Below are 25,369 nucleotides of genomic sequence, written 5' to 3'. Positions count from 1 at the left end.
CGCCATAACCTTCCTAGCCGAAGGAATTGTCTTCGCCTTTTTCGGAGCAGATTCCCCCTTGGTCACCTATTGTTTAGACTGTTCTTTGGTCTCAGGAGTGCAGTGAAGTATCCATGTTTCATCTACAGTGATGAAACGACGCTTAAAGTTTTGCAGATTTTGCTGGAACAGCTGCAAACCATTCTTGCAACACTTCACACGATCTCGTTTTTGGTCAATCGTGAGCAATCGCGGCACCCATCTAGCGGATAGATTTTTCATGTCCAAATGTTGGTGCAAAATATTATGTACCCATTCGCTCGAGATGCCTATAGTACTAGCAATGTCACGCACCTTCACTCTTCTGTCAGCCATCACCATATAATGGATTTTATCAATGATTTGCGCCATTTCTCTGACTTTGCACGGACTTTTCAAACGACCCTCGTATAATCAGAAATCCTTTCGAATAAAACGAATACTGTAATGTCGTATTTACTTCCCACTTGATTTTATTAGACGCCAGCTACCGTCCTCGCGTTAGGAGGAGGGGTAGCGCTGCAGGTCGGCTGATTCTGGTCGCTGAATGTCGGGTAGCTTGTCGTTTCTCTGCACACTGACCTCGCTGGTCACCTATAAATGGGAAAAAGGGGCGCAAAGACCTATCTTACGTGTGAAGAGAAATACGGGTGGCGGCTAGACAGAAATGTCGGGGTAGGGACTCTTTTCAGGAGCGGGTCTTCGGAGCGGCGTTTCAAGCCCGATATCAGCAATCTGGGGATGGTGAAGAGTAGTAAGGGGCTATATCTCACGCGCATACAAAATCGCATCGCAGCGACGACGCGCTAGCCGGTTTCGCGTTACCCGATCGCGTTAGCTACGGGGAAATGCGGATTTTCAAGGAAAGGTTGAGTCAAGGATAACACAAGTTCACGGAAATTATTATTTATTAACTAGTCGTGAACGATCTCCTCCAGTCAGTCCAAGGTTGATCCTCTGGTAGACACAACGGTGTTTACCTACGACAATCTACCTAATGCCCACATTCCACTGCGTATTTCGCGAATGACGCACCACGACCCGATAGCGATCTACCCTTGCGGCGAGCGCGGCTCGGGTCAGAAATCGATGAGGAAACGAAGGGAATTGAAAGAAAATTAAATGAACCATGGCCACACAAAGGTCTCGCGCACTCCCGTTCACTCGCGGGTCATGTATCGACGTCGCGGAGCTCACAATGAGCGGTCAAGCGATCACTTCCGTTTATTTGCGGGTCATCAGCGGTAACGCGAAGGTCAGGCGGCACTACGGTTGCTTGGCAGCGGTTTCGGTTGTGGATGGGCACGAAGCGAAAAGAAAAAGAAGGAGGGTACTCACTCTTTATTTCCACGGTTCCTTTGCCCTACACTTTATTCGCGGCTCACGTACTAATGCCTCTGCTGCTCCGGTACTATTTCCTCTGCGGCTCAGATCCCACTTTCTCTGCTACTCCGGTACTACTTCCTCTGCGGCTCAGATCCCACTATCTCTACTGCTCCGGTACTATTTCCTATGTGGCTAAGATCCCACTTTCTCTGCTGCTGCGATACTATTTCCTCTGCGGCTCAGATCCCACTTTCTCTGCTGCTCCGATACTACTGCCGCGGCTCGCGCGGCATCGCGTCGCGTTCCTCGATTACCTCCCTTACAGTCGCGGGTTTTTATTTGATTGGTCTAAATTGTTGTCAAGTCGATTATCAGCGCCGTCTATAATAGTCTTTTAGCCAGCGCAATTTTATTACTGGTCAGATTTTAGCGCCTAGTGTCCTTATTTGTTGGTTAAGTGGCGTCGGTTTTACACTTATCGTCAGCATACCCCTATCCTATTTCCTATAGTCGTGCGCGTTGGTCAGTTCCGCGTCGTTATCACCTATCCTTTATGCGCATACGCTTGTTAGCCCCAGCGTCCGCCCCTACGTGAGTATCGGTATTGTCTATCCCGCTTATACGCACGCTCTACGTTATTTCCCCGCTCGCGCCCGATAGCTCTCCTATCGGTCGTTTTACTTGCACTCATACGCTGACTCTCTCTCTCCTTTCCCCACTCTCGGTCTGGCTCAAGCTTGCTACCGAGCACGTCGTAACATGGCCGCCGCTCAGCTAACGCATTAGCATCGCGTCCCGTTGCCGTTATATACACCCGTTGAGGTTAATCGTGTGTATGTGTGTGTTTCGGAAGCTTCTTTGAGTGTGCTAATTGGTTGACTAGCGGTGTTAGTGCGTGTATGCGGTGCTCTTCTTGTAACTTAGCCAGCAGGATCAGTTGATATCGGCTGCGACCTTTTTCGTCGCCTGGCTTCCTGGGAAAGTCCGGGTTCCTGTATGTGACAGTGTGTGTGCGGGGATATAAGGGTCGTGCGTATCGATTTGGACGGGTCCTGAGAGGTGTTTTTCGCGAGGTGTCGGGGTTGTTCATATGCGCTTATGTGAGCTAAGCGGCATCAGCTGATCGGGCGTCTGCGTCCTCTTGTCGTAAGAGGATTTCGCGCGAGCCCTGTAGGTCAGGCTTTTTACGTGATGACATATCATCACAATTGATAAGAACAAATAAACTCGATTTAGCTTAGTAAATTAATTTATTAATACATTTTATTTCAGAAAGCTGACTTTGCCATATGCGATTTGACAATTACATCGGAGAGACAAAGTGCTGTGGACTTTACGGCACCATTTATGAATCTTGGTAAGTAAACGCTTTATTTTCATAACAATGGCAACAACATTAAGAAAAATATATATTCCACATATTTAAACATTTCCAAAGCTTAATTTTATTATTATAATTAATAAATTACTACAGTATTATAACGAGTTAAATGTCATTCGTTATCTCTCTCCCGATTAGTACGATGTTTTAGTTCTATATATATTGTAACGATATTACAAGAATTTGTTATAAAAATTTAATTCGAACTCTAAGATAGTACAACGGTAATCGATTATATAATTCGATTCGTTCGCAATTCTGGAGCGCTCGAGGCGTGCGAGCTAACGATTCGGAAGTCGGATTTCGGTGCGCGGAAAGTATCAGTTAATAGCGTCTTAGCTGGCAACCGGTGCACAACTGAATCTTCGGGACCGGGTTTTCTGGCTCTGATATCGAGGTGTTGTGGAGTATGAAGATGGAGATGGCCACAACAGTGGAAGGAAGTCAACGACAGCAGCTTGCAGCGGCGTTGAGCGACATCGTTGACAGCTTTAGCGGCATTGGCAACGGCTGTCGCAGTAGTACCCATAAAAATCAGGAGCTTCTAGCTATCCGCAACTTTCCGAACGGTTGATCACTGTAACCGCAACTTACGGTAGGTGCACCCACCCTAACCATGACTTACACATATTACTAATCCAATCAAAAGGATTATCATATTATCCATCGTGTTATGTTCTTATTTTATCTTTGCCTGCAGTATACTAGGTTTCCAGAAATATTTGAACAGATTTTATTTAGGGGATTGTAAGAGGTAAATAACAGTCTCTACACACCGCAAGAATCATAAGACAGGTGACTTGAGGTGAGTTCAACTGAGGGAGAAGTTGGATCTTGTATCAATCGTAAAGGAGGATTCACGTATACTCATACGTAAATAACAGAGTGGTGGTTAGCTTTGCACAGTGGGATATTGAACCACCATTTTCTCCGTTTGCACGACTAAATTCGCCCCTGTTACAATAGATTCTAAACTAAATTCATACGAATAGGCAAGAATAATTGAAAATAATAAATATACTAATTGTTAAATGGTTTACTGGTATAGATTAATGTGTTTTTACGGGAACGTCAAACATATCTACTAAAACTTTTGGGAATTCGCTATTTGAAGTAAAAGTCACGAGAATAACACTCCTCGATGATGGCGAGACGGAAAGTGAGCAAACCTCAATAACAATTAGAAATATTGTTAATTGAGTAGCGGGCTAAGTCCAAGTTGACACGGTTTGTCCCAGTGATACATGGTTTGAAATTCTACTAATGTAAGTATTGTTGCATCTATCTGGGAAAGATTAGACAATGTCGCAACAACGTCTTAACCAAATTTCTAGGTTAGAATAATAAAATTGAAAGACGAAATTATCTAAAGCTGTTTTTTCTAATAAAAAAGAAGATATTATGAGTTGAGCTTTTAGATAATCATGCAGAATAGGAAAATAACAAGGTTAAATATTACGCTGACACAATAAATACAATAGCTTAAAGACAAAACTTTACATTTAATAGACCGTTAATTAATAAATAACAGATAGTACAAATAATATCGTGAATTTATTTTTTATTGCAACTTACACAACGAATTTACACATTACTTTTACATCCAAATGTGGATGCTGTTAATGCAGTCAAAACCGCCTGCGCAAAGTTTTTGTTCGCAGGTTCGAACTAAGAGAGGAGTAGGAGTTCGATCCAGTAAATATTGGCCATAGTGTGGCATATCGGTCAGTGAATACAGAAGGCTACTCGGCTACTATGCATACAACCTTTGTGCACAGAAATATTGAAATAACAGAAGGAGATTATAAACTTTAGTTTTCTGGGGACTCCAGGAAGAATATCGAGAAGTTCTTAGAGAATTTCGAGGAATATTGATGATGAATCGAATTTCATACTAGGAGCTTTTGGATATTTCGATTATTTGCTTCAATAAATTTATTTTGTTTTGATATCATACGTTGAGACTGACTTGGAATACGGCGGACAGAAGTAGCTCTGAAGATGTACAGCAAATCATGGTGGAACAAAAGTAATTATTTAATGGTTGAAGCTCACCGATGTTCAGACGAGGAAATACCTGCAGTACTCTCGTCATTGCGCACGGGAGAAGCGGTATCACTTACCTCTTTTAGTATTGAGGACATTACAACGTGCCATCTCAAAGAGATTAAAAGAATAATAAGTGAAATCATAGTACAGCTTCTGTGCGAGCATTAGGCTGCACGAAGTGGATACATTATGATACTGACTTCGATAGTGCGCACCTAATCAAACAGCGTTATTACCTTATTTCGCTGAATATTGAGGCCTAGATACACAACGAAGTATACAAGACGCTGAAAGCAGGAATCATAAGAAAGTTCAAGAGAGAATGAAGCTATGATGCGTAAGCCAGATTTTGCATTGTGTCGGAATATAAATGCAGTATTTCGCGTCAACGCATATCAATTACTTTATATCAATGTAATTTTGCACAAGTTGTAGCACGCAAAGGTGTTCAGGTACATTTTTGCAAATATCTCTTACCGAACGCTCGATTTCAATTACAGCATTTATTGTTGTGTGCATAGAACTCTTTAATGTGGTGAGAGTCCCTATGAACTCACGGAGGTCCCAGCAATATTTCGAATATTGATAGATAAGATAATTACGTTTGAGATGGGACCCTATACATTGGTATATCTAGACGATGTGATCGTTGGAACTGAGCTTTTTCGAATTACATGAACTGACTGCGGCTTATTCTTTAAAAATAAATGTAACAGGTCTGAAATATATCTGAAGTTCATTACCTCGGCCAGTTAGTAAATCACGAGGACACACATTCTGATTCCGAAAGAGTTCTTCTCATTCTTGAATACCCAGCTTCAGAATCTCAAGAAACTGTGGAGATTTCTGAAGATAACCTCAGATTTTTCCGTGTAATATTTCAAGGACTTTTTGAGGATCTTTTCGTGAACTATTTCGAGTACTTTTTCGAGGAGTGTTTTGAGGACTTTTTCAAGGACATTTTCGTATCTTTTTTTGAGAATTTTTTGTATACTATTTCAAGGACTATTTTGAGGACGTTTTCGAGAACTTTTTCGATGTCTTTTTGATGTACTTTTACGAAAAGTTTTCCGACGACTTTTTTAAGACTTTTCCGTGTACTTTTTTGAGGACTTCTTTGAGATCTTTTTCGTATAATTTTTCGTGGGCTTTTTTGGGGATGTTTTCGATGACTTTTACGTATACAGTTCTAAGAATTCTTTTGAGGACTTTTTTCAGGAATTTTCTGTGTGCTACTTCAAAGACTATTTTGAGAACGTTTTTGAGGAATCTTTCGAAGATTTTTTAGAAAATTTTTTCGATGACCAAGATGCTCTATCAGGTTGGGTTGGGTTGGGTTCATTATTTAAGCTGGGAAACCATTTTACCTTCTTGGTAATTTTGTCCTGCTCTGCTTTGATCCGGTTTGTTTTTCGTTTGCTTTCCTTTGATTCGAGTAGATTGTTTATTTTTTGTTATTTTCTCCGCCCGTTTATACTGATATAACTGCGCATTTACTCGATCATTAAACATCTTGTCGATTTCTTATACGAATTGCTGCGCAAACAATCTCACCGCCATTGATTCTTTGATCCACTGAAAAGAAAAAGAGAAATGACAATTAAAATCATAATAAAAATATAAATTAATATAATTTTATATAAATCGATAATGATAATACGTACTTGTTGAACTTATCATAGCTTTTATAGCTTTCATATGATACAACTGAATGGCTTGCGATGTTTTGTCGCCTGTGAGTCTAAGCACCTGAAAATTACATATATTATATATATATATATATATATACACTACCGTCCATAAAGATTTGCCATACCCTTGCTGAAATCATCAAAACTTTAGAGTTTTATGGCTCAGTTTCTATAAGAGATAGAAAATCCTGCGGAGTCTCATTTGAAAGGTCTTGCCAAGACCTTTCAAATGTTGTAAAACATAATTGATTTTATTTGTTTTTTGTACAACTTGTGACGTCATAAACAATTTTTTTTTTTTTGAATTTTTTCACATTAACTTCGACCCCGATTTATTTATATAAGGGATTCTAAGATGGAAAAACTGTATAAGCCATTCGATAGAGCTTTCAAAAAGCTACAAAATCCATATCCGGAAAATTTTTTTACCTTTATTTTTTATGAGCTATATGGTGTTTTATACAAAAACAAAGATTTTCAAAAAATTGGCTGTATTTTTTTTATTTTCAACTCTAAAGAAAAAACTCTCAGAAGAAAAAATGTAGTATTTTGCAAGAGCTATCAAATGCTCCACTCAGAATTTAAAAAAAAAAATTTTTTTTTTCACGTTTTTTACAATTGAAATTTTTCTAGAAAAAAAACTAAAATTACATATATTTAATAAAATTAGTAAGTAACTAGAATTTATAACTGAATGGGCTTACAAACAATGATAACAAGATACATTTATTGAACCATAATTTATTACTTACTTAGAATAGATTAACATAATTTGGTTACAATTTTTCTACAAAATTTATTTATTACAACGTTTCAATAATAACATAACAATAATAATTTCATTTTTTATAATACTAATAACGCTTGTAATTAATATATTATCACAATCTGAATATAAATTTCAGTAGTAAACAAAAACAACCCAATACTAATTATTTAAACGTTTTTTTCATCGAAATGTCCACCTTTGTTTGCTATAACTACTTTACAAATTCGAGGCATTCGTGCTACAAGTTTCTCTAAAGTTTCTGCACTTATTTTTTTCTACTCATTTTCTAAGATATTCCAAAGATCCTTCTGGGAAGTAGGTCCTACCTTCCTTACAGCTCTATCTAGATCATCCCACAACAGTTCGATAGGGTTAAGATCAGGAGAGTACGATGGCCATTCCATCAAAACTAATTTTTTTTTCTTCTTCAATTGAGCAAAATCACTTTTACATAACTTTGAAGTATACTTTGGGTCGTTATCTTGTTGGAACGTAAATTTGCGACCAATTATTCTTGTTCCGGAAGATACAACATTTTTTTCAAGAATTTTTTTGTAACCTTCTTTCACACGCAAACTGCTATTTCGACCACATATCAGTGTCTTATGTCGGACTTGCTTGAGACGTAACATTTGTTAATGTAAAAACTTATTTAGTTTAATTATTTCCAGTCGTTGATCACTTATAGAATGAGCATGAACTCGATCGTTTACGAGGATATGATTGGTTTGGATTGGGAGGTGTTAGTTTCTGGTGGATTATTCTACACCACAATCTCCAAAAACAAGTCAGTCTTTTTTTTTTGGAGATTTCTCGGAAAGAGAGTTGCTAGATAAATCAGAAGAATCAGAGGCATTTAAAGAAATAGAAGAACTTGAAGCTCTCATTACAATATTGTAGGAAACTATTTTGGAGACAGACAGGAGTACAGATTTCTGAGACGAAGTTCTTCTCTGCTGTTGTTGATTCAGTCTTATTTGTAAGTCTTTTGCATATTAGATGTGTCTTAATATAATTTATTATTTTTTATATTTCTTTTTTAGTCATTGGTTTATCATCAGTCCTATGTTTTTGAACTGTCTTATCAGATGATTCTTTTTTTTTGTATAGTTATATGTAAATGAGTCTTTGGTAAGTTATTACGTTGTACATATTTATATGAATCATTCTTCTTGATTTCATCACCAATTTTTTAGAAATATTCATTAATAAAAGTTTGGTTATTTATATAATTTCATTTGGCATATCTAGTAAATGTGAGCCTTTTTCATAATCGGATTAACTTGAAATTTTGAAGGCATTACTACTTATATTTCAGTCCTTTCTAAATCATGCATCGTGATACACGCAATTGAGAATTTCAGTTTCACTGAAAGAAAATTCATTTTGACAATGTTTAGAAAGCATTTTAAAATTGTGAGTGCAACTATTCACGTTTTATTGTTTGATATTAGTAGGTAAACTAGGCAAGCCACAGATCTGGGGAGCCTCAGATCATGGGGGGGCCTCAGATCAGTGATGTGAAGTGTATTATCTGTGAGATCAGCACGTTTAGATCAGGTGCCCCCTCTCCTCCTGAGATCAAACGCCCCCGCCGCCGCTTCCTCTGTGATCTGAGGAGTCTGAGCTATCAGATCAGCAATGCTAGATCATGTGCCCTTCCCCGCCCGCCCGCCAAATGTGAAATGCGTTTTAAATATTAAAATAAATTTATGTAATTAATTGCATTTAATTTGAAGAAATTTATTTACGTGTAATGCATAGATTTAGTGAAAAAAATGAGCAGACACCACGGGGAATCGATCTCGCGTCCTAAGGATCGATAGACCGTAGCCTTTAGCAAGTGAGCCACGGCTGCTTATAGCTCTTGGTATCTCTTATTGGGTATATTAGGTACACACAACCAAAAAGCGACTGGACTACGGCGTTCCCCCGTCGCGACATCATCCGTATGTGTGCACATGTTTTAAGATCACGCGTTATCGTTCGTGTATGACTGTGTGCAACACATTGATACTTACTGTAAACCCTAATGCCTGTGCTTGTCCAAGAGATACACCATCGCCGTGCTTGCCTGTCTTGGTGAGTGAATTTTTATATATTATAATTAATTTTGTATTAATTTATTATTATTTATTTATTATTTATTTATTATTATTATGTATTATTTATTATTATTTTTAAGTATTATTAATTTATGAAATAGTAGAGTAGAAGGGGGGGGGGGGTAATAGCAAATATATACAATATTGTTTCTTAAATAAAATTGTTTTATTAGTAAAAATAAATTGATAAAATTAAAATGAGAAGTGCGAGGTCGATTCCCCCCCCCCGTAGTATTGATATATATTTTTTTATTAATATTATAATTATAATTAATGATGGATATTGTCTTATTTTTAAGAATTTTTTCCTATACAGTTTGTAACAAAGTCAATAGGTAAGTATGAGGTAGGTATTTTTTAATTACCGTTTCATTAAAAGTCTGTCTTATTTTTATAAAAAATTCTAATTACATATACATAGCCACAAATTAAATTTTTTGGAACAATCTTTACCAATTTTTATAGATTTAATTATATTACAGAAGATGTATATTTATTAAAGATGATAGATAGAATACAAAACGCGCATAGTGACAAGTACTCTCTGAAAGAATAGCGAACTGACGGATATTTTATTCTTTTTCACCAAATTTGAGCGCGTATCGATCATTCATCCACTAGTCGAGGGTGGGGGTCATGTAAGAGCACTGATTTTGTCGCGCGTATAAGTCGAATATAATTAATAGTGGAAGTAGCTAAATCTAATGGTATATTAATGTGTTCTTAGTCGTGCGCTTTTCACGCAGTAGGCAAGACATAAACGTCAGTTCAGGTGCTTTTCACATACAGCAGAGCAGTCGTAAAAATCAACGAACAGGTCATGGGTGGTATAGCTGCAACAAATTTAACGGCTCTTTTTTGTGAGGACTATTTTTCAAGACGATCGCACAGTTATTTCAACGTTTAATTGAAATATAAAACAGCACTTTTCAGTGCAATATTACGTATCAAAAATATTTGTTCAATAAATAAACGAATTATATTTGAAAATGTATAATCTGCACGATTAATTAGTTGAAATAAAGAGAGAGGCAAGGGTAAGTTATTGAAGTAGGTGGGTGTGTAAATAAAGGTTGTAAATAAAGATTATTTTAATAAAAGAAAGATACAGAGAGATGACACTAGTAGGTAAACTAGACGGGCCTCAACTCAGAGGGGTATCAGCTCACTGAGTTGAAGCGTGTGCATGTTCACCCCCCCCCCCCCCCCCACTAATCGGCTCGTGCGTTATCGACTCACGTCCCCCTCCTCCTACTGAGTTATACCGGTGCGTACTACGCACTCCTCCCTCCCCTACTGAGTTGATCTAATGTGGCGTGCGTTCTCTGCACTTCCCCCTCTCCCAACCTACTAATTTGAGTCCTATGCACTGCGCGCGTTCTGTGTTACGCGTTTTGATTTTTTTATTACGCGTGTGTGTGTGTGTGTGTGTGCGCGTGTGTTAAATTTTTAGATTTATCTGAAAAAAACGGACGGATCGGGGGATCGAACGCGCGTCCTCCGGATCCGCAGGCCGATGCTCTACCGGTAGAGCTACAGCCACTGTTACTACGGGCAATACCGTATTGTGTATACTAGCTACACGATTGATATATGGGGGGCGGCGGCGCCGGCGGCTGCTGCTGGGGAGGGCCCAAGCGCTAATACATACAAATGATAATAAATTTTAATAAATATACTAATTATAATAAATATTATACATAAATATTTATTATAAATATATACAGGAAGACTCGGACGAAAAGAAGATGAAAGAATCATCGACATGGAAACAAAGTATTTCCAAATTTTCGGTCAAATACTAAAAATTTTCCTGAACAAAAAGGCTATCAGCAGTTCAATAACGAAAAGAAGAAATAATAATCATATTTATACATGTCATCATTGTACACCATCTCAACTAATAAATAAACATTTTTTTTCATCTAAATTCTATGTTGTATAAATTTTTTGTGTTGATAAAAAAAAATACAAAATTTATTATAAAAAGATGAACTGCTGCTGCTGCTGCTACTGCTGCTGCTGCTGCTGCTGCTGCTGCTGCTGCTGCTGCTGCTGCTGCTGTCATCGTCAGAGTCAGCGAAGAATTTCGCTTTTTTGGATGGTTTAATAAAAAAAATAAAAGAATATTTTTTTGTATCAATTGAAACAAAAATTTTTTTTTTTTGATAAAAAATATATCTTATACAACATGTTCTTAAAAAAATACATATTATTTTACAAAGTATTTACTTAAAAAAACAAAATCACTATAGAAATCCTTCAACGACTTCATCGCTCTCTTCCCAATCCATACAACAGCCATCGATATAAAACTTTTTCATTAATTTAACGTTTCGATGTGCACATGTCGTTACGTATTTACCGTTATGATTAGGGATACGGTAACTGATTTTAATTTTTCGAAAGGCGAATAGCGAAGGCGAAAGAAATCATTCAAATCGAAAACTTTGAGGCCATATCCATCTAACCACTCTTTTTTCAAATCTCCGGAAACGAAAATTTTTGTGGGATCTTTGAGTGTATCTGTGATGATGAATTTATGTTCTTCGTATTTATAATCGCTAGAGTTCCATGTTAATCCATGATAGTAGAGTTCTAACCAGAGATTTTCTCGCTTATATTTCTCCGTTAGATTTCTCCGTTAGTCTTCGCCATGGAGCATCTACTGGAGCACATCTACTGGAGCAGTCTTTAATGATTCGTTTTGTTTCGAACAGTCAATCACTACGAGTGGCATGTAATTTTTATATTCGAGTTTTTTGAGCATCGGTTAGGCATCCTCACCGTAGTATACGTTTTGAAAATTGGCATACATATCGTACAACATTGCGTACTGGTTTTTACTGAAATCAATGTTGATATTACCGTATGGATAGCACTGAGAGTTGAGGTACAATTTTACATTTCTGATGTTACAATGATCAAATATACTAGCGTTAGAGTTTGGTTCATTTTCTCGATTGGTTTGGAAGACTAAGATGACGTAGCGTGGTTTCTCCAACTGATTTGTCGTTTTATCTGTTCAGACGTGATTTATGTTTGCAGGCAGCGCTGGATATTCGTACAGTTCCCAACTACGAAAACTCATTAAAATACTTCGTTCACTTTTTAGAAAGTCGAGTAGACGTATTTTCTTTGCATTCGATGCAGTCACATAGGCCATAAGCCATTCGAGACGTGTTACATTAATCTTGAATTCTTCGTAAGCTTCAACGTCTGCCACGGTCTTCTTCGTTTTATAAACTGCATTTAAATCAGTACTCAATCTTACGAGAATTAATTCATGTTTCATATTCACTAGCACTTTGCGATAGTCCTCAGCGAATCCAAATATGAAGCTCAGATCCAAAATGTCAAAGTCGCCATTCGCATTAGTTATTTTACGGTCCGCTTGTTCTAAGGTATTTATTCATCCGGCATTTTCGGCAATCAAGGTTTGACTTGGAGTGAGAGATAACCAGTTCTTCATAACGGTTGTGAGACCAACGTTCTTACATTTATCTATTTCTATAGCATTCAGTTCATACCTAATTTCTTCAAACATGTGACAAATGGCATTATTAACAAAATCAGTATTCGTTAACAAAATGTTATTGTTGCTGCGCAATCGTCCACAAATGTGTAACGAGCTGCGAGATGGTAAAAGGCACAAGTCTTGATGTTGAATTGATATACGAATCTCGTCACTATTTTTGAACGATGAATTGGTGTAAGGTGGATGAGCGTGGATCTCGTAATGAGCCAAAGATTCATCGAAGACGACAGGTGACTGTATTTCTAGAATGTTCTCCATTGTTTCGTTGAAAGCAGCAGCAAAAAGAAAAAATTTGGCAATTTATTTTCCACCTGGAACTACTCTTAACCAAAGACTTTTTAGGAACTTTATGCTTTGACGTGTTAAAGCTTTCGCTTTCCGATGACGATTGATGACTGGAGTTCGTCGTGTTGACGTTTTCAATTTCAGTCGACGACTGATGATGGGTTTGCATTTTTCAATGCTTATATAGTCCCTACCACTCTTTGAATCGTAAACAATTCCCATTATACGCTTTTGAGGTGTAATCTGATGGTTATGACTTCACCGCGAAAATTAATTAATTTTCCGTCTTGATCGACGATGCGTAATTGTAAATAATCTATAGACTTTTTCGTAACTGGAAGATAAATCACGCGAGAGGGAATTTTAATAATTTTATATCCAGGCGGTACTGCTGGAAAAAATTCGTGAATATCGTGAACGGTGTTTCCGTTCAAATAAGCTCCAGCGGTTATATTACACTCGACTCTCACAGCGTTTATTCTGAGAATACTGACGGGCAAATCAGAGTTGTGAGAAACGTTTGCCTCTAATGTACGTTGTGAAAAACCCAACAATCGTCCGATAGAATTCTGCGGACGAAAATCGATAGGTTCGGAACACTTGATTGTACAATGCAAGGTGTTGTTGTTTGGTTTCAAACTAAATATTATATTATTATTATTATCAGTACGGAGAGCCTGCACAGCTTTGCGAAGAAATTTATCAATGTCGTCGATCTCGTAGGTCCCGACAGGTATGTCGATAATTTGATTTGCGACGTAAAATTTATTATTATGTACGTCGATATTAGGTATCGAGTTGAACGTTAGAAACTCGACTAAGCCCAACTTGTAATGTTTATGCTGTGATAGTTCGATTGGTGGGAAATAGTGCGCTTCCAACAGTGAAGAATTACCCGAGAGCGTCAGAGTTAACGAAACCTCCATGACTGTGTGAACATGACTACCGATATTTTTACGTTGCCTTTACTTTTATACCCTCGCACAAAAACTGTAAGCACAGATGATCGCATACGTGAGAATTGAAATCTTGATATCTTTTCGTATTATATTTGATCTCGATATCGCCAAGATACATCATTAAATCAATAGGTGGTCTAAGATCTCCAAAGCTATCAAAATATGTGACGTTTTTTTCCGATTTTGCGATAAGCCACCCAGTGCGTTCCTGTTCCTTCGACGCCATCAAGATTGACTATAGCTGATTCGTGATAATATGGTCCAGAACTCGGTAGGTCATTTCTCATGAAGACTCCGCGAAAATTTGGTATACTCAAAACTTTTGCATACTTCATCAAGTCGGCATTTGTGAGGTCTCTATCCGATAAATTTATTTCGAACTTTTTTTTTTTTCAAACCTGATCCCAGATAAGGTTTGAGATAAAGTCCATAGCCTCTTTTATAAGGTTTGAGATACAGGCCTTTTCCCAGAGTAATGGTCTCCATCGTTTTGTTGTGTCTCTTGTTCTCTTCCAATTGCTGTTTTGCAGACTTTGCATCGTTGCACCAACCAGAGCGCCAGTTGCACTCAAGCCTGCAAAAAGTGGTATGAGGAAGGGCAAAGCTCCACCCATCTTAGTTAATATTGGTAGAATTCGTGGAACATTGATGTTTGCTTTTCCATCAGCTTTTTTAACGGTTGTACGAGCTTTTTTCAAAGCAGAACCGATGACTTTGCGCGCACATTTACCCTCGGACCATTTGAATGTGGCGCTTTGATCACGCTTTTCAAATTAACTAACTTTTTCGTTTTCTTGCGTCCTTTCATCTTGGTTTTCTTCGCGAGACCCATACCAAACTTTGATTTTAATTTCATGGCGTTATTAACTAACTTTTTCGTTTTCTTACGTCCTTTCGTCTTGGTTTTTTTTTTCTCTTCGCGAGACCCATACCAAACTTTGATTTTAATTTCATGGCGTTAGATATAGCGTAAGCAGCTGCTTTCTCATCAAAACTAGAATCCTTAGCGAAGACTCTTTTGATCGCTTTTTCAGCTAAAATTTTGTCTGCGATATTTCTAGCCTGGATATTTTCTCGATTTTTCGAGTATGCTATATCGTGTTGCTTGCAAGCTGCGTCGAGAGGATTGATTCCTGGATCGCCGCGAGCTAAACGTGTCTGTAACTTAGTTCCTGGTCCGTAATATTGATAGCCTGGAATATGGAGTTCAAATGGAAGTTTATTAATGATATCATTGACGAATCATCGTCCTTTCTTTGCTCTTTGACGTTTACATATGATCATCCCTCGACCAAGTCCAACACAGGACTAACGTTTTCAACTATAAAAACAGGTATATATATATATCCATGTGGTCAGTTATCGTTCAAACTCTGTCTCGTGAGTATGAATTTCAAGAAACAAACTGTGAAACTTCCCGTAGAAAATTTTGACGTCATCGTGCGGGAGGATAAGCAACCAAAGCGTTACGGAGATTTATTGCCGAATAGCATCAGAGCTACTTTTTGTGGTCCGTCCAACTATGGCAAAAATAACAGTCTTTTGGCGCTTATCACTCACCCCAATGGCGTTAGATTCGAAAATGTTTACGTGTACTCGAAATCGCTCGATCAGCCAAAGTATAAATTATTGAAAGAGATGTTATAGCCGATAGACGGAGTCAAGTATTTTTCGTTCAAGGAGCACGAATCCGTGATCGATCCCGAGCATGCATTGCCTAATTCAATTATGATATTCGACGACATCGCCTGTGAGAAACAGGACAATGTACGCGCTTTCTTTTGTATGGGCAGACATAGGAGCGTCGACTGTTTCTATCTCTCGCAAACGTACGCGCGTATTCCTAAGTATCTCGTGAGAGATAACGTCAATTTATTGGCAATTTTTCGACAAGGCGAAGCAAATATGAAACATATACAGGGTGGCCCATTTTAAGTGATCCACTCAGATATCTAGATTGGAGTGAGTTTTATCGAAAAAAGTTTCAGACAAAAGTTACTCAACTTTGAGGGGGCCATGTTTCTATGACCTTGGATTTGACCTTGGAGGTCATGTTCAAGGTCATTTCAAGGTCAACTTTGTTTTTTTAAATAGGAACCCCCATTTTTGACCCCGGATTCGGAAAGAGCGGGAAATTTTACGTCCAAAACGGTATTTTAAAATTTTTTTTCATGGCCTTGAGAAGGTCGATTTAAGGTCAAATGCTTGAAAAACTGCATAAAAGCGTTTTTTTAATTTTTAAGATATCGAAAAATGACCTCTACAAAATTTGTTCAGAACAGAGTGGGCCACCCAATGCACCAAAAACCTTTGACCTTTAACCTCATTTTGAAGGTCATTTCAAGGTCGAAGTGTTGTTTGTAATGGAAATCCCTCTTTTTAACCCCGGATACGCACATAGCGCGAAATCCGACGTTTGGATAAGGTATTGTGTTGAGTTTCGCGCTATGTGCGAATCCGGGGTCAAAAAGAGGGGTTTCCATTACAAAAAACACTTCGACCTTGAAATGACCTTCAAAATGAGGTTAAAGGTTTTTGGTGCATTGGGTGGCCCACTCTATTCTGAACAAATTTTGTAGAGGTCATTTTTCGATATCTTAAAAATTAAAAAAACGCTTTTAGGCAGTTTTTCAAGTATTTGACCTTAAATCGACCTTCTCTAGGCCATGAAAAAAAATTTAAAAATACCGTTTTGGACGTAAAATTTCCCGCTCTTTCCGAATCCGGGGTCAAAAATGGGGGTTCCTATTTAAAAAAACAAAGTTGACCTTGAAATGACCTTGAACATGACCTCTAAGGTCAAATCCAAGGTCATAGAAACATGGCCCCCTCAAAGTTGAGTAACTTTTGTCTGAAACTTTTTTCGATAAAACTCACTCCAATCTAGATATCTGAGTGGATCACTTAAAATGGGCCACCCTGTATACGGCGATCATGTGAATTCAGATATAACTTACAATCAATTTAAAGAACTTTGTGCAAAATACTGGTTGGATGATAAATATGGGTTTTTAGTGATCGACAAAGACAGAACTAAAAACTGTGGTAGATATCGAAAGGGCTTTGATTGTTTTGTTATAAATATTTCACGATAGTAATGCGGTATACAGTCTCTCGATGATCGTCGAAGCGTTAACATGGCTGATCATCAAAGAGAAAAACATGTGCTTTCTCAACTCGTAAAAGCGCAAGACGCGATAAGACGAAAATATAGTTTATTGAAGCATAACCGAGAGTATACCGACGAAGTCTTGAATAAGACATTCAAACCAATAGTCGATCCTCTTAAAGTCATAATAAGTAAGAAGGAACAAAAAAAATCTTCCCCCCGAAACTCCCGTTACAGTTATTAAAAAGCCGAAATTTCTAAAGAAAAAAAAATTAAAATACGAAATGAATTCGGCTGATAATGTCGACAAGTACGAAACCGCTCAGTCTAGTGGCGTAGATAGCGATGCTACTGTCACGCACAATACTACACAGTTTTATAACAGTTTATCCGACGAACCGAGCGAGGATGAGCATTTAGCTGGCGACAAGTACACGAATGCATTGGATAAAAGTGATTCGAATTTTGTGGACTTGATTTATGGAGTACGTAAAGAACGAAATAGATCATACACACTTGGTAAATCTACGGTGATTTTTGATAAAGATAACGTAGACGTCGATGATTTCAAGTACCCAAAAACACAGGGTTTAATGGAGTTACTGGTTGCAAAGCAACCTGATCAAAGTTTAATCACTTCCAATGATCTCAAGAGCTACAAAGAAATCTTGAAGATTTCTAATATTCATAGAAAGAAAAATAATCCAAACGAGGCTATACGAGCGCACAATAGTAATAAATTCAATAACATAATTGGTCCGTTATTTGGTTTGACTAAAAAAAATACAAAAGGAGGCGAGGGGCTGCTACAGACGACTGGTACGTCTTTGCCTATCTACAAGATTGCGCGAATCAATACTTCTATGGATTACGTATACTGGGATGATCCGAATGAGCTCGTTGATCGTCTTCGATTATTATTGGCTGAGCAATTAGCTGGTAACAATAATTACATCAACGAAATTCATTCGATAATCGAAGAATTACGCGAGGGTGGATATATATATACTAAGAACACACCTATCATTAATTTACAATAAAACGAATAAAATTATAGGTATAGCAAAAAAGGCAAATGGCTTATATATACTTGCGAGTCAAATAGAAATTCAAAATTCATTTTCTTATAATACAAACAAAATGACTGAAAAAGAAAAATTTCATAGAATGCTTGGCCATATAAATTTTAACTATTTGAATAAAATGTGTAAAGAGAATTTAGTTGACGGTCTACCCAAAAATGTAGAAAATATTCATTTAAAATGTGGAACATGTTTACAAAATAAAATGCATAATTTGCCATTTAAAAATCATCGTAGTGGAGCAAGTAGAATTCTAGAGATTGTACATACAGATTTAAATGGACCACATAAAACTACTGGTTATGATGGCTCAAGTTATTTTTTGACATTTCTCGATGACTACAGCAAATTTTCTATTGTCTATACGATAAAAACAAAAAATGAAGTGTACACATGTTTTCTAGATTACATAAATAAAGTTGAGAATCATACTGGTAATAAAATAAAATATCTAAGATGTGATAATGGAAAAGAGTATTTAAATAAAGATATTTTTAACTTGATTAGAGAAAAAGGAATCATAATGGACAATTGTCCACCTTATGTACATGAGTTAAACGGTACGGCGGAACGCTTTAATAGAACAATTATGGATTCGGTTCGTTGTTTAATGTCAGAAGCAAATTTAAATAGACGATATTGGCCTGAAGTAGTTTTAACAGCTAGTTACCTTAAAAATAGAACAATTGCGAACGCTATTGAAAATAAAAGGCCTTACGAAATATTTCGTGGTAAAAGGCCAAATATTGAAAATTTAAAATTGTATGGAAGCAAAGTTTTTGCAAGAACTCCTGAAAGTAAAAGAGACTCAAAATAGGATCGGAAATCAGATTTTGGTATACTTGTTGGTTATGAGAAAGTTGGTTATAGAGTATTAATAGGTAATAGAATAACAGTTGAAAGACATGTAGATTTTGTAAAAGACGATGAAGTTTTAGTTGGTTTTGAAGGAGATAATGAGAGCGAAAATGAAACAGATAACGATGAAGTATTCAAAAGTCCAAGTAAAAATAAAAATTTGAAAGAAAATCTAAGTCCAAAAATTGAAAAAGATAAAAGTATTGATAATGAATCCGATGAGTATGTTGAGTGTGATGAACAAATTACACCTCGTAGGTCAACAAGAGTAAAACAAAAACCCGACATATACGGCGAAAGCCAAACATACTATATTTACGTAAATTATGTTAATGCTAATAGTCCAAAAACATATGAAGAAGCTTTAAGTAGTAATGAATCGGAATTGTGGAAAAATGCTATGCAAAAAGAAATAAATTGTATTAATAAAAATAAAACTTGGAAACTAGTCGAGAAACCTAAAGATAAAAAAGTAATTGATATAAAATGGGTATTTACAAACAAAGCAAATAATATTAAAAAAGCGAGATTAGTTGTAAGAGGCTTTCAACAAAAAGAAACTGTAAATGATATTTATTCACCTGTTGCAAGAATTCAAACGTTAAAACTATTATTAGCCTTCTCTGTTCAAAATAAATATTTAATCGAACAAATGGACGTTGAGACCGCATTTTTCAATGGAAATATTAAATCCGAAATTTACGTCAAACAACCAAACGGTTATGATGATAAAACTGGTCGAGTTTATAAATTAATAAAAGCTTTGTATGGTTTGAGAGAGAGAGTCCACGAGCGTGGTATGAATGTTTCGATAAATATATTCCAAGTCTAGGTTTTGTAAGAAGTAACAGCGATTACTGTTTGTATATTTTACACGGTGAAGATGGTGAGAATATTTATTTGATTTTGTTTGTTGATGATTTACTAATATGTGGCAAGAAAATTGAAAAAATAAACAAAATTAAAGTTAAATTACAAAATAGATTTGCAATGAAAGACTTAGGTAAACTGAAAACTTATCTTGGCATAAATGTTAAATACAATTTTGAACAACATAAAATGACATTAGACCAATGCGAATATATTGATTCTTTAGCCGAAAATTACAAAATAAAAGATAGTAAATTGTATAACACTCCTATGGAGCAAAATTTAATTTTGGAAATAGCACAAACAGCATCAAACGACATAAAATATCGAAATTTAATTGGAGCATTATTATATATCAGTACGTGTACAAGATTAGATATTAGTTATAGTGTGAATTATCTGAGTAGATTTCAAAACTGCTACAATGAAACTCATTACAAATATGCTCTGAGAGTATTAAAATATTTATATTTAAGAAAAAAATTAAAACTAACATACATGAGGAATTTGAAAGCAGATATTTTAGAGTGCTATGTTGACGCTGATTGGGTTGGTGATTCGATAAATCGTCGTTCTACATCTGGTTATGTAATAAGATTCTTTGGAAATATAATATACTGGAAAACAAAGAAACAAAGTAGCTTCACAAAGTCGTCGACTTCTGCAGAATATGTAGCTCTGTCAGAAGCTGTAAGCGAAATTAAATTTATAAAACTCTTATTAAATGATTTCGAAATTGAAACAAATATACCTATTAAAATTTATGAAGATAATTCAAGTACAATAGAAATTGCAAAATTTGGAAATTTAACTAAAAAATCAAAATTCATAGAAATACATTATCACTTCGTCAATGAATGTTATGAGCGCAAAGAAATTGATATTATAAAAGTAGACTCTGAGAATAATTTAGCAGATATATTCACAAAAGCTCTTGGTAGATTCAAATTTGAAAAGCTGAGATCACTTTTAAATTTGAAAGTCTAAAATTTATAATTTATTGAAATTATTTATTTAAGTTTGATTATGAAAGAAAATTTTGAGTTATTAATGTTGTTTTGAAAAACAATTCATTATTATTAAGAGAAAAATATTATTACTATTATTATAAAAATCAAATATTATTATTACAATTCAAATAGTCAGAAAAATAACTGTACTAAGTTTATTACAGCATACAAAATTAAGGAGGCGTGTTAGTTTTGAAGTAATTGTGTATGCTGTATAAAGAGAGTATCTAAATATTGTATAAAAGCGAGTATGAGTATGAGGATACGCTCGCAGAGACGTATGTAATATGTAAATAGAGCACGAGCAGTTTAGTCTGTCTGCTACGTTTTTAGCGAGCGAGCGTATCACGAAATGACTCAAATAATATAAGAGCGTAACCAAGTTGTATTTTGCAAATCATTGGATTGTTCAAAATAAACTTTCAATTGTTATTGTGAATCGAGCATGGACATTTAAATATTGATCCTACGTCAAAATATTTAATACTACCAATAGTTCGCTCAAAACTTCGATATGCGAACGATTTAATCGCACGTTGAAGAACGCTATGTGGAAAAAGTTTAGTCTCTGTGGGAACTACAAATGGTTTGACGTACTACCGGAGCTCACAGCTGCTTAAAATAATCGCAAACACAAAACTATTGGTATAAAACCTATCCAAGTTACAGCGACGAATCAAGCTCAAGTATTAAAAAAATTTAAACAATACGTGGGAAGAAGAAGAGAAAGAAGAAAGCCAAAGTTCAAAGTTGGCGACAAAGTCAGAGTGAGCAAAGCGAAGCAAATATTTGAAAAGGGATATACACCAAATTGGTCAACGGAAATATTTACAATTGTGCGCGTTGCACCAACAAATCCAACTACTTATCATTTGAAAGATTATCAAAATAAGCCTATCCTAGGTGGCTTCTACGAACAGGAACTTCAGAAAACCAAATATCTCGACATCTATCTAGTGGAAAAGGTTATTAAGAGACGTGGTAATCGAGTTTTCGTAAAGTGGTTAGGATTTCATGATTCGCACAATAGTTGGATAAATAGAACCGAATTATAGAGAAAAAAAAAAGAAAACTATGTAGATTGAAGAATTAATAAATAAACATACACACACACACACACACACACATATTTGTTTTGAAAAAAATATAAAGGTAGTTTATTCGCTTCTTTTTTCTTGTTATGCGTACATTGATATACATATATTTATGCAGTTCTAAATTCTATAAAACCATTACTCTTATGGCTGAGAAATAATTTAAGTTTATTAGCGTAATCAGACATATCGTTGAACAGCTTTGTAGCAGACGGTTAGGTAGAGCTAAGCGCGAAAAATTAAAATACATCTGACCGATAGATGTCGGACGTGCCGGGAAAACTTCTGAGCAATCCCAATGTTTTCCACAGCAGATACCGACAGGTCTCGGGGTAATTATTAAGTAATTATATTTATATCTTAAAAAAAAAATTAAGTGTAAGCTGTTTGATTCGACGTGGCAAGCGTCTGCCTGTTGTTTTATAAAAACGTATTAGATGCGGCATGCCTCTTCAATGTTCGCTCGTCTGGCGGTGTGGCGATTAGCCAGGGCCGCACGCAACAGCTTGTGTGAAATGAGTGCCGCGTTTTATGCAAGGCTGTCTCAGCCTCTATCAGTCTCGACTGCGATTCGGGGATAGCCAAAAGTTATCTCGAGATCGCTCAGCGACCCACGAGCGAGACAGAAGCTAAGGTAAAAATAAAAATTAAAAGGCCTCACTTTCATACGAAGAGGGTGAGAGGTCCAGGTAAAAGGCGCTTGCGGCGAAGAAACAAGCAGTCAGTGAGTGGTGGTGTACTTTAGCCTGCGTACCGAGTTTGTTTTTTCGTTTTTCATGTATTTTAGCCTGCGTGCCGAGTTTGTTTCCCGGCTTTCATGTGTTTCAAGCTGCGCTCTGAATTTGGCTTTTCTTGCTTTTGGCCTGCGTGCCGAGTTTGTTTTCTTGTCGATATAAGTTCAGTCTGCGTGCAAGAACAGTGCGAAGCGGATGTAGTGCCTAGTGCGTGCGTACAAATTAATAAAATAAAATTTATAAAAAGCCTGTTTTTGCCTTCATTATTACTTGCTTCCGTCCCCAACAAGCTTGGTACCCCTGGTGGGACAACGATGAGCAAGTTGGGCAAGTAATCGAGATAAGGAAGAAAAACAGCTCAATACAGCAAGTGATTCAAAAATGGCACCACGAAAACGTTCAGCAGCACCAATGGTGAAACAACCAGCAGCAACTAAACGAGGACGTCGTCCTGCCTCCACGTCAACACCAGCTCCCGTCAAGAAAGACATAGCGCGTAAAAGACAGAAAAAACTACCAGCACAACAAGCCGCACCAACCTACGTACCAGCGCAGCAAGCAGCACCAGCCTACGTACCGGCGCAACAAGCCGCAACACCCTACGTGCCAGCGCGGCAAGCAGCAGCAGCCTTCATATCGGATCGCCGGTCAGCGCAGGATCCAGCATCGGCTATACTACCAGCAACACAACCAGCATCAGCCCGCCGGCCGGAGCAGCGATCTGCGCCCCCCCGTCAGCCACGACGATAAGCAGCATCAGCAGCGCGGTTGGAACGGCCGGAGCGACGGCTGTCACCGGTGTTGCAGCCGAAACGCCAACCATCGCCAATGCAGCACGCGCCGACGCACCCGTATGAACCGGAAATCACCATCAGGGCCAGGTCGCAATCACCGTCACCATCATCAACGTCATTAACATCGACCGACCAATATACAACGACAGGACGTCCCAGCTTCTCCAACATGCCGAGAGAGGACTACAGCGACAACAACCACGAGGAAATAGCAGACACTACGACACGCTCTGAAGTCAACGTGAGTACAAATACAAACAATGCGAGTGTGACGGTCTTAGACACCGTAACGGACTTAATTCGTACGATACGCGACGCCGTTAGCAGCGACAATGTAACGCGAGCGAACGGGCAATTAAAATGCCTAAAAGAATTACCCGAGTTTAGAGGTAATCCACTCAAGTGGAGCCACTTTGAATCGATGTACCGGGAATCGACAAATAATTACGGATATTCAGATCGCGAAAATATCGCGCGTTTGCAAAACGCCATCAAAGGAGACGCGGAACGAAAAGTAGGGACTTTGTTAGATACGACTACAGACCCAGAAAAGGTTATGACCTCGTTACGCATGCTTTTCGGAAGTAAGGCCGCGATAGCCACTAAAATTTCGGACGAGATTTACAGGTTGCCGTCGCTGAGAGAGGGCAAATGCGACATTATAACCTTTGCGACTAGGTTAAGCAACGCTGTCTCCGCCTTCAAATCTGTCGGGATGTCGAGCTACTTATCGAATATCGACCTCACGCGAAGCGCCATAGAGAAACTAACCGGAAATTTTAAGCAAGCGTATTGCGATTACGCAGCTGACATCAATGACGAAGATAGGACCAGTTTAGAGAAACTAGCGGACTTCCTAGATAAAAAAGCGAGCAATACTGTAAAATCCGGCTTATTAGAATTAGAAGCGTCACACTGTGAGGACAATAGGTCGCGACGAGAACGCGACATGTCTAAGCGAGACAGCAATAAGCGTCGTAGAGATTGGGATGAACCGCGGAGATACGAGAAACAGCCTAGAACTGAATACGTTTGTACCGCGACGAGTCAAGAGAAATCGCCAAGTAGTGATAGAAAGCCCGTGAACGATCAAGGTTGCATCTTTTGCCATAGAAGGTCCCATGATATCGCCGATTGTTTTGACTTCGGAAGGGAAACCGTATCGCGCAAATATTCTCTCGTAAAGCAATTCCGACTGTGCTTCCGATGCCTTAAAGGGGGGCATATGGCCAGGGACTGCCCAGAACAAGCCGTGTGCGCTATCTGTAAGAGTGCACATCACGCAAAATTGCACGTGAGTGAACGTGATCGCCAACACGGGAACCAAGATTCGAAGAGACTCGGCCGTAACGGACGGCAAGGAAGCAGCGCTCGAGATAGCGACGACAAAAAAGCTAAGCCGTCGGCATGACTAACAACAAGGAAAGGGTTATTGAAAATCGTACCCGTTAAAATCAAGGGAGGGAGCGGGGAAGTAGTGAGGACATACGCCCTGTTAGATGGAGGCTCAACGATTAGCGTCATAGACAAGCAGTTAGCACAACAAATTCAGCTTAGAGGAGAACGTACGAACATATCTGTGCAAGGCCCATGGGGCGGGGCAACGCGAGCTTGCTGCGAACGGGTAATTTGTGTGATAGAAGGCGCGCACGAGGCCTAAATTTTAGAACATGCGCTTATTGTCCCCAATTTAAATC

At 37.7% G+C, this 25,369-nt stretch overlaps 1 protein-coding gene across 4 annotated transcripts in view; it reads left to right on the top strand.

Annotated features, from left to right (window-relative positions):
* The window catches only part of LOC131669076 (glutamate receptor ionotropic, kainate 2-like), a 1,402,504-nt gene that overhangs the window by 734,150 nt on the left and 642,985 nt on the right, over window positions 1–25,369 (top strand). For all 4 annotated transcript variants that reach the window (XM_058943701.1, XM_058943682.1, XM_058943691.1 and 1 more), the window contains one exon: window positions 2,617–2,701. In XM_058943701.1, the coding sequence (XP_058799684.1) occupies window positions 2,617–2,701 (85 nt within the window). The remainder of the gene's footprint in view (window positions 1–2,616; window positions 2,702–25,369) is intronic.

This window comes from Phymastichus coffea, unplaced genomic scaffold, assembly GCF_024137745.1.
Source record: "Phymastichus coffea isolate CEN01 unplaced genomic scaffold, Cenicafe_Pcof_1.1 PCOF00007, whole genome shotgun sequence".
In the NCBI taxonomy this organism is placed as follows: domain Eukaryota; kingdom Metazoa; phylum Arthropoda; class Insecta; order Hymenoptera; family Eulophidae; genus Phymastichus; species Phymastichus coffea.
This window is presented reverse-complemented; position numbering and strand designations above follow the sequence as displayed.